A 13746-nucleotide genomic window follows, 5' to 3' on the forward strand; every position below is an offset into this window, starting at 1 on the left:
AATATGAGATCAATACATATAAATTGACTGGGAGAAGGTGATATTCCAGGTGGCTGGCAGTTCATTGTAGCAAATCAAGGTCAATTCCAGCGTACTAACAGTTCATCAACTGTAGTAGCAAATCAAGATCAATCCAGATATATTGACTGGGAGAAGATGATATTCCAGATATATTGACTGGGAGAAGATGATATTCCAGATATATTGACTGGGAGAAGATTCCAAGTGTTGATGGACTGCTGCTGAACCTGCATTTTTGTTTTGATTATTGTTGTGTTTTTTTTATCAATATTATATCATTCCTAAAACCAGAAACAATTGTTATGAAAATAACCCTCTCTTTTATTACTTCATGGTTTTCAATCAATAAAAAAATCTTACAACAAATCAATATTCATAAACAAGTTAATACAGGATTTTAGTTACAATAAAAAATATCCATTTGCCATTCAACTGTACAAGCTTGCAGACTTTTATTGTATATAATGGTAATGTTTCAGGGGTTCTTGTATAAATTGTGTAAAAAAAATCATTACTACATACCATTATTTATACATTCAGACTGTCAATAGCTGGTAAAAACTTAAAGTGGGCAACCAAAGGAATACAATAAGAGAAATCCACCAGGTGAATTCCATGTGTTAATTGATTTAGTAGTGAGGACTTTTAATCTGGTATTAAACAGATATTTCATAAAGTAACACTGTCAAAACTCCAAAGCAACTGATAAACTAGTTGTTCTTTCTTTATTTATTTATCAGGGGCAAATTCATGATTTTTTTCTTCATTTTCAATAACAAATTGGCTCATTGTGAGATAAAATATGGTCACAGGTAAGGTGATGGCCTCATTTTAAAGTAAAATGTGCAGCTTTTAAAATTAAGTTTTCAGTTTCAGTTTGATTGACTATAGTAAGTATGTGGGTTGGTTTGGAGATTTTATACACTATTGAACTTTGACACATTCATGATTATTTTATCAAATGTATGTTATAAAAAATACAAGGTTAAAATTGTAATGTAAATCAGTACTTTTATCAAAATCAACCACAGAAATATTTTTCTGAGTTTCATCCCTCCCATTTATTTTTCTTTAATAAAAAAATTTCAGTAAACAAATAAATATCTTCTATTGTTTTCGGTCTCTTAATGTAAGAAACTAGATTCATCAAATAGATAATTCATCAGGAGTATTGACTGTCTAAAATCTACAGCATACACAAGTACTTCATTCTTTCAAAATTATAATCTAAATCATCACAGTTAAATTTTGCATAGGTTAAAAACATTGGCCATAAAGATCATTTTTATTTTTTTTCATGTGAACCAGTTTCTATTTAAGGCCAGAACTTTTTAATTTGTTGGTTTACGGATCCACCGACCCGATTTTGCCGATTTCCAGAATAAAAATAAAATTGACTTTTCATGCTTTTTTATTCCCGCTGACCTTAACAAATGCATTATCCCTGAAAAATAATTAAACAATCTTTTTTTTATGAAATGAAATGCTTTAATCACTAACAAAATTGATAACACTTTCTGTAGTGAAAAATAAAACTTCCAGTTTACGTATCTAAAAATAGACAAATCAATTATAAATGACCTTGAAATGTCGTTTGCGCAAATAATTTTGCAAAACGAAACCTGTGTTTAAAACCAACTACACAATAAGTTCATTTCCCGTATTTGTGATCAGTCCGTAAGATGCATCATCTGATAGAAATAGACTTGTCCAAATGTACACAGGTGGAAGACATCAAGTTAAAGTACTGAATATTAAATAATCATTTTGAATTTTCTTGTTTCATAAATAATAAAAAAAAATATCGTCCATTTGGATAAAAAAAACAGGAATGCATGACAACAGATTAACCTGATATTCTGGTTTTTCCAGTGGACAAGTCTATTACGTTATTGACACGTGTGTTGAAACTTATTTTCGTACGACGTTTTTACATATTTTTTCTTTATCAGTTTTCGTGCTTGAAAATCATAATTCAACAAGTTTTCTGGAGTTGATTAAGAGTTACTTGAAACTGTTTTTCTTGTTTGTGAAATGACCGCACGCCCCCCCCCCCCCCCCCCTTTCTGCGGGAAATTATTAGAATGTCATGCAATGTTTATGACAGCTGGGCAATAAAATTTCATCGAACTAAAATCTAAGAAATGATGACAAAATAGCATAACTAACATATTGTCAGAAAGGTGAAATATGTATTTATTTTGCATATTTTTCTTTCTTGAAAGATAATTTTTTTTCTTTTTTTTTCCCGACCGATCGACCCGACTTTTTCAAGGGGAAAATCCGTAAACCAACAAATTAAAATACCCTGGCCTAATTTGATTGAAAACATTTTTTATTGCATCTACTTATTACAGTAAAGGAATTAACATCAAATTTTGTATGATTTTAAATTTCTGAAGAAAAGAAAACTTCTGGAACATTTCTAACAGAACAAAACAGTCAAAGTAACATGACATCAATGAACGAAAACCCTCATATAAAACCATGAAATGTTGTTATACCTATGAATTCAGTATTGTAATTCCCAATCTCTTTATACTTAAATATGATTCCCCAAGAGTAACCATTCTTAAAACAAACATCAAAAGAAATATATTAACAATAACATATACAATATCAATAATAAATAAGGATTTATAATTCTATATATCACAATAATCGTTTTAGCACATTTGAGTCATGTTCAACAAAAATGTATGGTTTTCTTGTACAATATAACTCCATGCCACCACTTATGAACAAAATGGGAAGGAAAGATCATTCAAATAATCAGCTTAGCCATTTTTTTATTCTATTAACCTTAACCTTAACATCAGTGATGCTTGTGGGATTAATAGGCAAAAGGAAAATGATACAAAAAATGTCAATAATAAATAAAATATAATAAAAAATACTTCAAAAGTGGGACTTTTCACAATTAACAAATCACCTTAATTTACTGTGAAGATAAAAATTCAACAAAAAAACGAGATTGTCTAAATATTGAAAAAAACATATCCAATATTTTCCTGCCTGATCTCTGGCAACTTTAGTAGTTGTTAAGTCATCTGTCACTTTTCTTTCTATTTTGTTATCATTAGTGATGACATGAAGATTATCTCCATAATAAATCTATAAAACATATCAAAATATAACACATGCAATAAATAAACAATATAATGTAAAATTGGATTTTTATACTTTTTTTTATGCATATTACTTATTAGATAATGAGTATGGTAGTGTATACAAATTCAAACAAATAAATTCTAAGGAATTTGACAGTCTTCATTACTATGGGCAATATTATTGCTTAAACCACAAAAGCCCCCCCCCCAAAAAAAAAAAGCAGTTGAAATTTAACTCATAAGGTTGTTTAACCAATATATGTTCTGTATGTTTTTGAAAATTTTACCCATTTTGCTTTAGATTCTAGAAAGACAAACATATGTGTCGAATCTTTTCCCATCAATGTTTCTTATCTATGTTACGAAGTTTGCTGTAGGAACAGACATCGTGAATGGTTGGTGAGAGTTACACAAACTGTGCACATTTACAATTAAAATGACTACATGTGTAAAATGATCTGAACACATTTATATTTAAATCAATAAGCAGTAACAGAAAATTTGTAAAACATTGAAACTTCTTCATTTTACACTTTACTACTTTTTAAAATGCAATGTAAGGATCAGGGCAAATATGCCAATATCACACACAACCAAAACTTCACTGACAGTCATCTATTATTCACATCTTAACAGGCAGTTTAAAGACACACCTATCAATGTCCTCAATAAAAACTATCAACATCTTTACAATCACAAGTCGAATTACAAATACTTTTGTCTGGATGGAAAATATTCAAACGTTCACAAACTTATAAATTTAATTTTCTTCTAATGAGAAATCACCAGGCTAACTATAACAAATACTACAAGTTCTGATACAAAACCTATATACATCATTCATTCCTTGCAGGCACCAATGCATTGCCATTTAAAACAATTTTCTATTCAAAGAGCTGTTTAAACCAGTATTCTTCGTTTGAAAGGTTAATTATCACAAACATTTAAATTGAAGACATTGGTCGGTGATTGAATGAGTATCTTAAGTAGTGATAAGAAGGACATTAGTCTCATCATAAGTTGTGATAAGTCTGAATTATTTAAAAAAAATAATTGTTGAATATCGGTTCAGAATAAAAAAGCAAAAAGAAAAGAAAAGAAAAAAAGTCACATTATGCTTCTTAACAGAAAAACAAACAAATAACTTCATATAATAAAAAATGTAACAATCATTTCAAAATAAATATAAATAATTTAAAATAAATACTTTTCTGTCAACTAGATCGTGTCAAAATGTTTCTATATAAATATTCTAAGTCAATTTATAAGTAGTATAATTTACAATTCCTTTTTCTCAAACTTAAAGATCATAGACTCAAACCTAAAGAGATCATATGCCTTAACAGGAAATATTAAAGGTGCAAACATAAAAGATCATAGGTCCCAACATAAAGGGTGAAATGTGATTGTCCTCTCAATTTACACATAAGCAGTGTTAACATGCATACATTAAAACAATATTCATCACAAATAAATGGCATAGTTTTCCACAGGCACAATAATTCCCACTCTTCCTCAATAATCCCTGGAATGTACAGATAACAACCAACTCTCTCGCTATTTCAGGTCTGTACCTTCATCTCTACAAATGTAAATAAAAATGAATTAATGTTATAGGATAAATATCAAATAGTTTGTTCCAGCCACTGCTTTAATGACCAACACCAAAGGATAAAATAGTAAAAGAAATATTAGTAGTTCACCATACCAGATCCACAATACTGGTTCCAATTTTGCTGAGTACAGGAAAGCATAAATTTAAACTTGATAACATAAAAAAAACTTTTAAGATTCAGGACACAGTATTGATTGTCGGAAAGCACTTTTTATGCTTTAATTTTGTTTCATTATAAAAATATGTATAATTTTAAAAAAGTAGACCATGAGTCTTACCACATGGAGGAAATAAAAATAATAACTGTCACAACTTCATCAGATTATGACAGTTAACCAGTTATAAAATGACTGCTACTGATATGGAGTTATTTTACCATATGCAGTAGTGATAGAGATCTTATAATTCACAAGCATGGAAAATAACAATAAATTCTTTCCTTTAGTTGAAACAGTTCAATTGTTGAGGCATATCTAGTTACACTGACATAATAAATATATATTCCTGTGAGGTTTAAAAAAGTTCACAGCCATAAACCTGCATTGTTCAATAACCCAGAACCAGGAAGTAAATCAAAATGACTGGGGATTAATAGATACAAACTTGACTTGAGGAGAACCAGGTGCTTCTGTCATGACTGGAGATTCTGCTGTTGATGGGGATCCTGGGATATCTGTGGGGGCCTGTAATAAGTCAATCAATATTATACTTGACAATCGTTTGATTATTCCCATACTGGTTGTTAGTCATTCAGTGCAGAAAACTTCAATTTCTTCTTATCAATAATCAGTGAAGGATTATATTTAGTTCTAAGTGCATAATATAATATTAGTGGCTATAGTTTTGGGGAATAAGATCCACCATGAAAACAAAATGCAAAAGATTTTTACATTGGTGACTTTTTCCATTGGAAGCTGACAAATGCCAAATATAAATCTTGAGATTGGATAACTATAGGTTATTTTGCATGTTCTTATAACATAAATTATAGAAAAAGAGGTGAAAGATCAAAGAAATTATAAGAGAAATCAATCTAATACTCAGAGACTATAAGTCTGCGAATGAAAAAGCATTCCTAATTTTACTGAAGTAGTGAGTTGACAGATGATTCAAATTGTGTTCAGGACTCCTAGTTTATTTCGATTTCTGGGGAGCTATTTTACACTTTTCCTGACAGACTTCAAGATGCTGATATTGCCTATGTTATTTCAACTGATCGGGCGGATCTTACATTTTAATTTGAATAAGGACAGTCTATTTGAAGATATGTGCGATAAGGATGATTGCCATTATAATTATAAATGATTTCAAATAACCTATCAGTGTCATCGAATGGATATACAAAAGAACTGAATGTATGATATGGGACGAATAACTAGATACGTCATTGATGAAATTATCTCGAAACACCTGTCGATAGATGGACTGGTCTATAATGAGCGAACCGTGTAAACCCCGCCCAGTCAAGTGAAATAAGTCAAGTAATAAGACTTTGCATTATGACATAATTTGGGCAAATTTTGTTAAATTCTGTCTCTTACCTTTTCTGGAGGAGTTTTAGATGTGGGCGATGTAGATTCATGTTGAAGTTCACTCCTTATCTCCTGTGCTGTTTTTGTGGAAGGTGATGTAGGTTCAGTCTGGGAATCCCCTTTCTGAAATAGATTTGTTTTTGCTTTCTTGTCTTTTTCTTTTGAATGTGTTTCCTCTTGGACTTGCATGTGGTATTTATATGTTGTTTCTGTACTGGCCATTGTTCCTGTAAAATACAAACAAACACAATATAATCTTATTTTCTGGGATCTTTGAACCATTTAAAAAATCTGCTGAAACAATACTAAATGTGCTGCATTCAAACAATTTGTTTGATCTAACCAACACCAAGAATGAAAAGAGCCAAATGTTTCCAAGGGCAAACCTTTATAAATACATGGGAGTTTAGTATAATGCAATAGAGCCTAAATATTGGTCAAAATCATGTACTGCCAGATTTTCTAACACATTTATTGTTCATTGTAATATACAGTGTCTATCCTTTCTGAGGGAAATGATAAAGTGCAAATATTGTCAATAAAAACTGTTGAAAAGTACTAAAAAAATGTTTTCAAGGGAAGCAAGCTGGAACAACCTTGAAACTGAATTGTAAATTCAGACAAATTTTGACAAATTAACATTGTCCACACTATGAACAGTCTTTCATGTTCATATTAACCTGCATGGTAACATACCCTGGTAATACTAACCAGATTTCAAGTTAAATGTTCTTCCTTTTATCTGATCTTTAGGTGGTGGAGACCACCAATTCAACAGGGAGCCAACTAAAGGAACTTGTCTTAATACACCCTGAAATCAAAAATAGAAGTTGTCATCAGATAATTATATATTTTCAAATCAAATGAAAAGTGTTATGTTACAATTTTTTTTTCAATCTTTGAATTTCACAGCTACATATATATATCTTATTTTAAACAAATCAATTATTCCTGTTTGAGAAGAAATTTTCAACAATTGCTTGTTGACTTATTTAGAGGGCTGAAATCATCTTTTATATTGATTTAGTGTATATATATGCTATATTAATACTGGTTTTAGGTTTTTGTTATTGTTATAACATTGAAAAAGGCTTGATAACTGTAAACAAAATTTTAACAGATCAGGATAGCATTAGTTTAAAAATATCTTAAATTAATCATGACAATAAACCCTATGTGTATCCATGGTTATAGGATTTCTCCACGGTCAATATTTAATACTTCTAAAGTCTATTAGTGATCTGTTACAATGAATACTTTCTTGTAATAGGCTTTCAATTTTTATAAAGGAGATCCAGCATTCAAGCCAATTGGATATTTCTAAAAAAAAATTATATCTTAAATTTGCAGTTACGTTAAAATAATACTCGCCCTACACACTAATGGTGTACAAGGGAAGTTAGTTAGTAAGTAAAATAAAACCCAGTAGATCAATAGTATTCATTTCATAGTGAGGCTGAATGGTTGATCTATCTGACAATAACTTTATACTTATGATGAACAATTAGTAGTGATGATAGTTTAGATAACCTACCTCCTGTTGTAATTTTTCTTCTGATTCCTTCTTTAGATCTTCATTAGCTATAGTAATACCCTGCTTTATAAGATCTGCCAAAGCTTCAAAATACTGAAAAACAATTAGATCTTCATTAGCTATAGTAATACCCTGCTTTATAAGATCTGCTAAGGCTTCAAAATACTGAAAAACAATTAGATCTTCATTAGCTATAGTAATACCCTGCTTTATAAGATCTGCCAAAGCTTCAAAATACTGAAAAACAATTAGATCTTCATTAGCTATAGTAATACCCTGCTTTATAAGATCTGCTAAGGCTTCAAAATACTGAAAAACAATTAGATCTTCATTAGCTATAGTAATACCCTGCTTTATAAGATCTGCTAAGGCTTCAAAATACTGAAAAACAATTAGATCTTCATTAGCTATAGTAATACCCTGCTTTATAAGATCTGCTAAGGCTTCAAAATACTGAAAAACAATTAAATCTTCATTAGATATAGTAATACCCTGCTTTATAAGATCTGCCAAAGCTTCAAAATACTGAAAAATAATTAAATCTTCATTAGATATAGTAATACCCTGCTTTATAAGATCTGCCAAAGCTTCAAAATACTGAAAAATAATTAAATCTTCATTAGATATAGTAATACCCTGCTTTATAAGATCTGCTAAGGCTTCAAAATACTGAAAAACAATTAAATCTTCATTAGCTATAGTAATACCCTGCTTTATAAGATCTGCCAAAGCTTCAAAATACTGAAAAACACAATAAAATGTATTTCTTAAAAAGTTTTCTTTGTTACAGCATTATGCAACATTTAACACTTAACAGTCTATTATTTGAACTTGGAATTATTTTTAATTATGGAATTTGCATAATTTCTTGTTCTTAGAGTTTTTAATAAATTTCATGTTTATTATAGGATTAAACAAATTTTTTCTAGAGGTTATTGATGTGTAAACCGGGGCGATTAACTCACAAACTGAATAAAAACGAAGGACTTTTATGTTGAGTTTGTGAGTAAGAGCCCCGGTTTACACATCAATAACCTCTAGAAAAAATGTGTTTAATCCTTATAATTCTTCCGCCAAACATTTGTGATATTTAATAAACATTTTTTTTTTGTTGATGACTTCTAGATATATTAACCATCAAAAGCACAATGGCAAGTTGTAACTAAGGAGTATGCCGCAATCTTGACTTTCTAAAAACCATAAATGTCCGATAAATACAACTTAATCTTAAATGAAATAGCACCTACCTCAAAATGTACATTTTAATTAAATGTTATTCGAATTTGAAGCGTACACGTAACGAAATAATCTTTCCCTTGAAAATTCTATTCGTATGACGTCGTGTTTTGCCATGACGTAAATTCGCCAAATCCTTCATGTAATTTCGCGGAATTTTATAAAATTTTATTTTTATACATTTTCGAAGCTTTAGTGCATTAAATTTATTTCTTTGTTTGATATATATGCACTAGAACAGTCACAACTGTTATGCAATTGTTTTTAAATCTCAATTGAATTTGCTGAAAATCCCGGGATCACTGCAAGCTTGTGTATCGCACATGAATAGATTAAACTAGAGGCTCTAAAGAGCCTGTGTCGCTCACCTTGGTCTTGTGCATATTAAATAATGGACACGGATAAATTCATGACATAATTGTGTTTTGGTGATAGTGATGTGTTTGTAGATCTTACTTTACTGAACAAACTTGTTGCTACAATTATCTCTGTCTATAATGAACTTGGCCCAGTAATTACAGTGGAAAATATTTTCTACAAATTTACCAAAATTTATGAAAAATGTTAAAAATTGACTATAAAGGGCAATAACTCCTTAAGGGGTCAATTGACTATTTTGGTCATGTAAACTTATTTGTAGATCTTATTTTGCTGAACGTTATTGCTGTATACAGTTTATCTCTATCTATAATAATATTCAAGATAATAACAAAAAACGGCAAAATTTCCTTAAAATTACCAATTCAGGACAGTAACCTAACAAGGGGTTGTCCGATCCATGTGAAAACATCAGGGCAGTTAGATCTTGACCTGATAAACAATTAAACTCTGTCAGATTTTCTCTTAATGCTTCGGTTTTTGAGTTATAAGCCAAAAACTGCATTTTACCCCACAAATTACCCCAATGATGATTGTGGCAAAGTTTAGTTTAATTTGGCCCAGTAGTTTCAGAGAAGAAGATTTTTGTAAAAGATTACTAAGATTTACGAAAAAATGGTTAAAAATTGACTATAAAGGGCAATAACTCCTTCAGGGGTCAACTGACCATTTTGGTCATGCTGACTTATTTGTAAATCTTACTTTGCTGAACATAATTGCTGTTTACAGTTTATCTCTATCTATAATAATATTCAAGATAATAACCAAAAACAGCAAAATTTCCTTAAAATTACAAATTCAGGGGCAGCAACCCAACAACAGGTTGTCCGATTCATCTGAAAATTTCAGGACAGATAGATCTTGACCTGATAAACACTTTTACTGCATGTCAGATTTGCTCTAAATTCTTTGGTTTTTGATTCATAAGCCAAAAACTGCATTTTACCCCTATGTTCTATTTTTAGCCATGGCGGCCATCTTGGTTGGTTGGCCAGGTCACGCCACACATTTTTTAAACTAGATATCCCAAAGATGATTGTGGCCAAATTTGAATAATTTGGCCCAGTAGTTTCAGAGGAGAAGATTTTTGTAAAAGATTACTAAGATTTACGAAAAATGGTTAAAAATTGACTATAAAGGTCAATAACTCCTAAAGGGGTCAACTGACCATTTTGGTCATGTTGAATTATTTGTAAATCTTACTTTGCTGAACATTATTGCTGTTTACAGTTTATCTCTATCTATAATAATATTCAAGATAATAGCCAAAAACAGCAAAAATTCCCTAAAATTACCAGTTCAGGGGCAGCAACCCAATAACGGGTTGTCGGATTCATCTGAAAATTTGATAGCAGATAGATCTTGACCTGATAAACAATTTTACCCCATGTCAGATTTGCTCTAAATGCTTTGGTTTTTGAGTTATAAGCCAAAAACTGCATTTTATCCCTATGTTCTATTTTTAGCCATGGTGGCCATCTTGGTTGGTTGGCCGGGTCACGCCACACATTTTTTAAACTAGATATCCCAAAGATGATTGTGGCCAAATTTGGATTAATTTGGCCCAGTAGTTTCAGAGGAGAAGATTTTTGTAAAAGATTACTAAGATTTACGAAAAATGGTTAAAAATTGACTATAAAGGTCAATAACTCCTAAAGGGGTCAACTGACCATTTTGGTCATGTTGACTTATTTGTAAATCTTACTTTGCTGAACATTATTGCTGTTTACAGTTTATCTCTATCTATAATAATATTCAAGATAATAGCCAAAAACAGCAAAAATTCCCTAAAATTACCAGTTCAGGGGCAGCAACCCAATAACGGGTTGTCGGATTCATCTGAAAATTTGAGGGCAGATAGATCTTGACCTGATAAACAATTTTACCCCGTGTCAGATTTGCTCTAAATGCTTTGGTTTTTGAGTTATAAGCCAAAAACTGCATTTTACCCCTATGTTCTATTTTTAGCCATGGTGGCCATCTTGGTTGGTTGGCCGGGTCACGCCACACATTTTTTAAACTAGAAACCCCAATGATGATTGTGGCCAAGTTTGGTTTAATTTGGCCCAGTAGTTTCAGAGGAGAAGATTTTTGTAAAAGTTAACGACGACGGACGACGACGACGCCGGACGCTGGACGCCAAGTGATGGGAAAAGCTCACTTGGCCCTTCGGGCCAGGTGAGCTAAAAAGTAGTTTCGGAAACATGGTTTATCGAAGTGTAAACTTAGAGAAAAATTCTAATTGACCAATCCAATCCAAGTATTTATAGATATGCAAATCATATAAGAATTATTTGGTATAAGAATGTTTTGAGCAGTTCATAACACTTTCCATACAATGCATTTTGTATAGATAGTGTTGTGCGCGGCACAGTGCATTCTTTTGAAAATGTACTATCTTCTTTGTAAAAGAAAGTGTTGTGCACAGCACAGAACATTTCAGTACAGAATAAACATAGAATTTATTGAAAATTTCAAGCACACGAAATTTTACAAATTCCATAATTAAAAATAATTCCAAGTTCAAATAATAGCCTTTTACTTAATCCAATACAATATACATCATGAATTTTCTTGTTTCAAAGAATTGGAAGGTTGATGTACAACAATTCTTTCCATGAAAATTTATTACACTGAAAATTAACAGTCTTTATTGAAAATTTAATTAGATGCATAAGGAAATAGTGTTAGTCTGGCTTCCATAACTTTTGATGCAGAAAAATTGAACTAGAACTAAGATAGATTCCATCTGGCAGATCAATGCCACTGAGGTAACAAAGAATATCAGCCAAAACAATAATTCCATATGATGTATCAGTTGTTTCTGTTTTGTTTGTGTAAATTTACACAAGTTAAATATATCATGCATGTGTGACAATCATGTAAATAACAAAGTTTTGTGTATGTTGTCAGACAGAGAAGTCAGTCTTGTTGATTTGAACATTAGGCAAGATATTAGAATCTCATGCTTAGCATAATACAGTAACTCTTCCGTTTAACTGACTCCTACATTGAGTGAGGTTTCTTCTTCCTCCGAGATTCTATTTTCAGTGTGTTTATTCTTATTTCATCCTTTTTTTTTTTTACAATTTCATGGATCACAGAAACTTTCTGTTATATTTTGCTATTATTACTCTTTTTTGTTTGTTTTTTTAACTTTATAAAACCAATATAACCTACCCTAGATGACTCTTCAATCTCTTTACCACACTTCATCACATGATCTATTAACTCTTCCACATCTGTGTCATCAGTGATCAAACCAAACTTTACACACGCTAACTCATTCTCTAATCGCCCTGCAAAAATAAATTTTAACTTAATTACAATACAAATTTACACATTCTTATTCAATTTCTAACAGACCTGCAAAACATATTCATTATTGCATTTACCAAATTAAAGAACCTTTTCGTGCATGTTGCAGTAGTATATTTAGGTCTAATTTCAAAGGGGCATATATAACTCCTAGAAAAAAATCATAATTTCCTGTCAATATGCACATCTACATAGTATGTTTTTATTATCTAGAAAGTTTCATGAAATTCTGTTCTGTGGTTTCAGAGGAGTTGAGATGACAAACTGTTGCAGTAGTATATTGAGGCAAATAAGTTCAAAAGGGCGTAACTCCTAGATTTTTTTCCCCGTAATTTCCTGTCGATATGCCCCACTACATAGTATGTCCTTATTATCTAGAATGTTTCTTCATGAAATGCTGTTGAGCTGTATCAGAGGAGTTGCGTTGACAAGAACAGGACTGACGCACTAACGGACAGACTGATGGAAGGGTCAAAAACATTATATCCTTTGCAACTGTGTTGCATGGGGTATAATAACCCTATTGTAGTATCCTTAGAGTTATCAATTACATTCAGATTTTTCAAAATTTTACACTCTTGCTAACCTTGTACATCCCAACATCAAAAAGACACTTGATAGATAAAGGCAGATGTGGTGTGAGTGCCAATGAGACAACTCTCCATCCAAATAACAATTTAAAAAAGTAAACCATTATAGGTTAAAGTACGGCCTTCAACACGGAGCCTTGGCTCACACCGAACAACAAGCTATAAAGGGCCCCAAAATTACTAGTATAAAACCATTCAAACGGGAAAACCAACGGTCTAATCTATATAAACAAAACGAGAAACGAGAAACACGTATATATTACATAAACAAACGACAACTACTGTACATCAGATTCCTGACTTAGGACAGGTGCAAACATTTGCAGCGGGATTAAATGTTTTAATGGATCCAAACCTTCTCCCTTTTTCCGAAACAATAGCATAACATCACAACATAGAAAAACATACGATA

General features: G+C 31.2%; 1 protein-coding gene across 4 annotated transcripts in view; it reads right to left on the reverse strand.

Annotated features, from left to right (window-relative positions):
• Positions 1-318: 318 nt before the first annotated feature.
• LOC139487581 (putative pyridoxal-dependent decarboxylase domain-containing protein 2) overlaps positions 319-13746 on the reverse strand; it is a 37318-nt gene continuing 23890 nt past the window's right edge. Inside the window, exons 19-25 of one of the 4 annotated variants that reach the window (XR_011655836.1) lie at positions 12607-12725; positions 7813-7905; positions 6990-7089; positions 6288-6505; positions 5350-5429; positions 2335-4713; positions 319-1332 (exon numbers count right to left, since the gene is read on the reverse strand). Coding sequence is in view for 2 of the 4 variants with exons in the window: in XM_071272475.1 (XP_071128576.1) it covers positions 4689-4713; positions 5350-5429; positions 6288-6505; positions 6990-7089; positions 7813-7905; positions 12607-12725 (635 nt within the window). In the remaining 2 variants the exon portion in view is untranslated. Of the gene's footprint in view, positions 4714-5349; positions 5430-6287; positions 6506-6989; positions 7090-7812; positions 7906-12606; positions 12726-13746 lie in introns of all 4 variants that reach the window. The other 3 variants (XR_011655837.1, XM_071272475.1, XM_071272477.1) reach the window with 3 other exon arrangements.

This window comes from Mytilus edulis, chromosome 9, assembly GCF_963676685.1.
Source record: "Mytilus edulis chromosome 9, xbMytEdul2.2, whole genome shotgun sequence".
NCBI classification, from domain to species: Eukaryota; Metazoa; Mollusca; class Bivalvia; order Mytilida; family Mytilidae; genus Mytilus; species Mytilus edulis.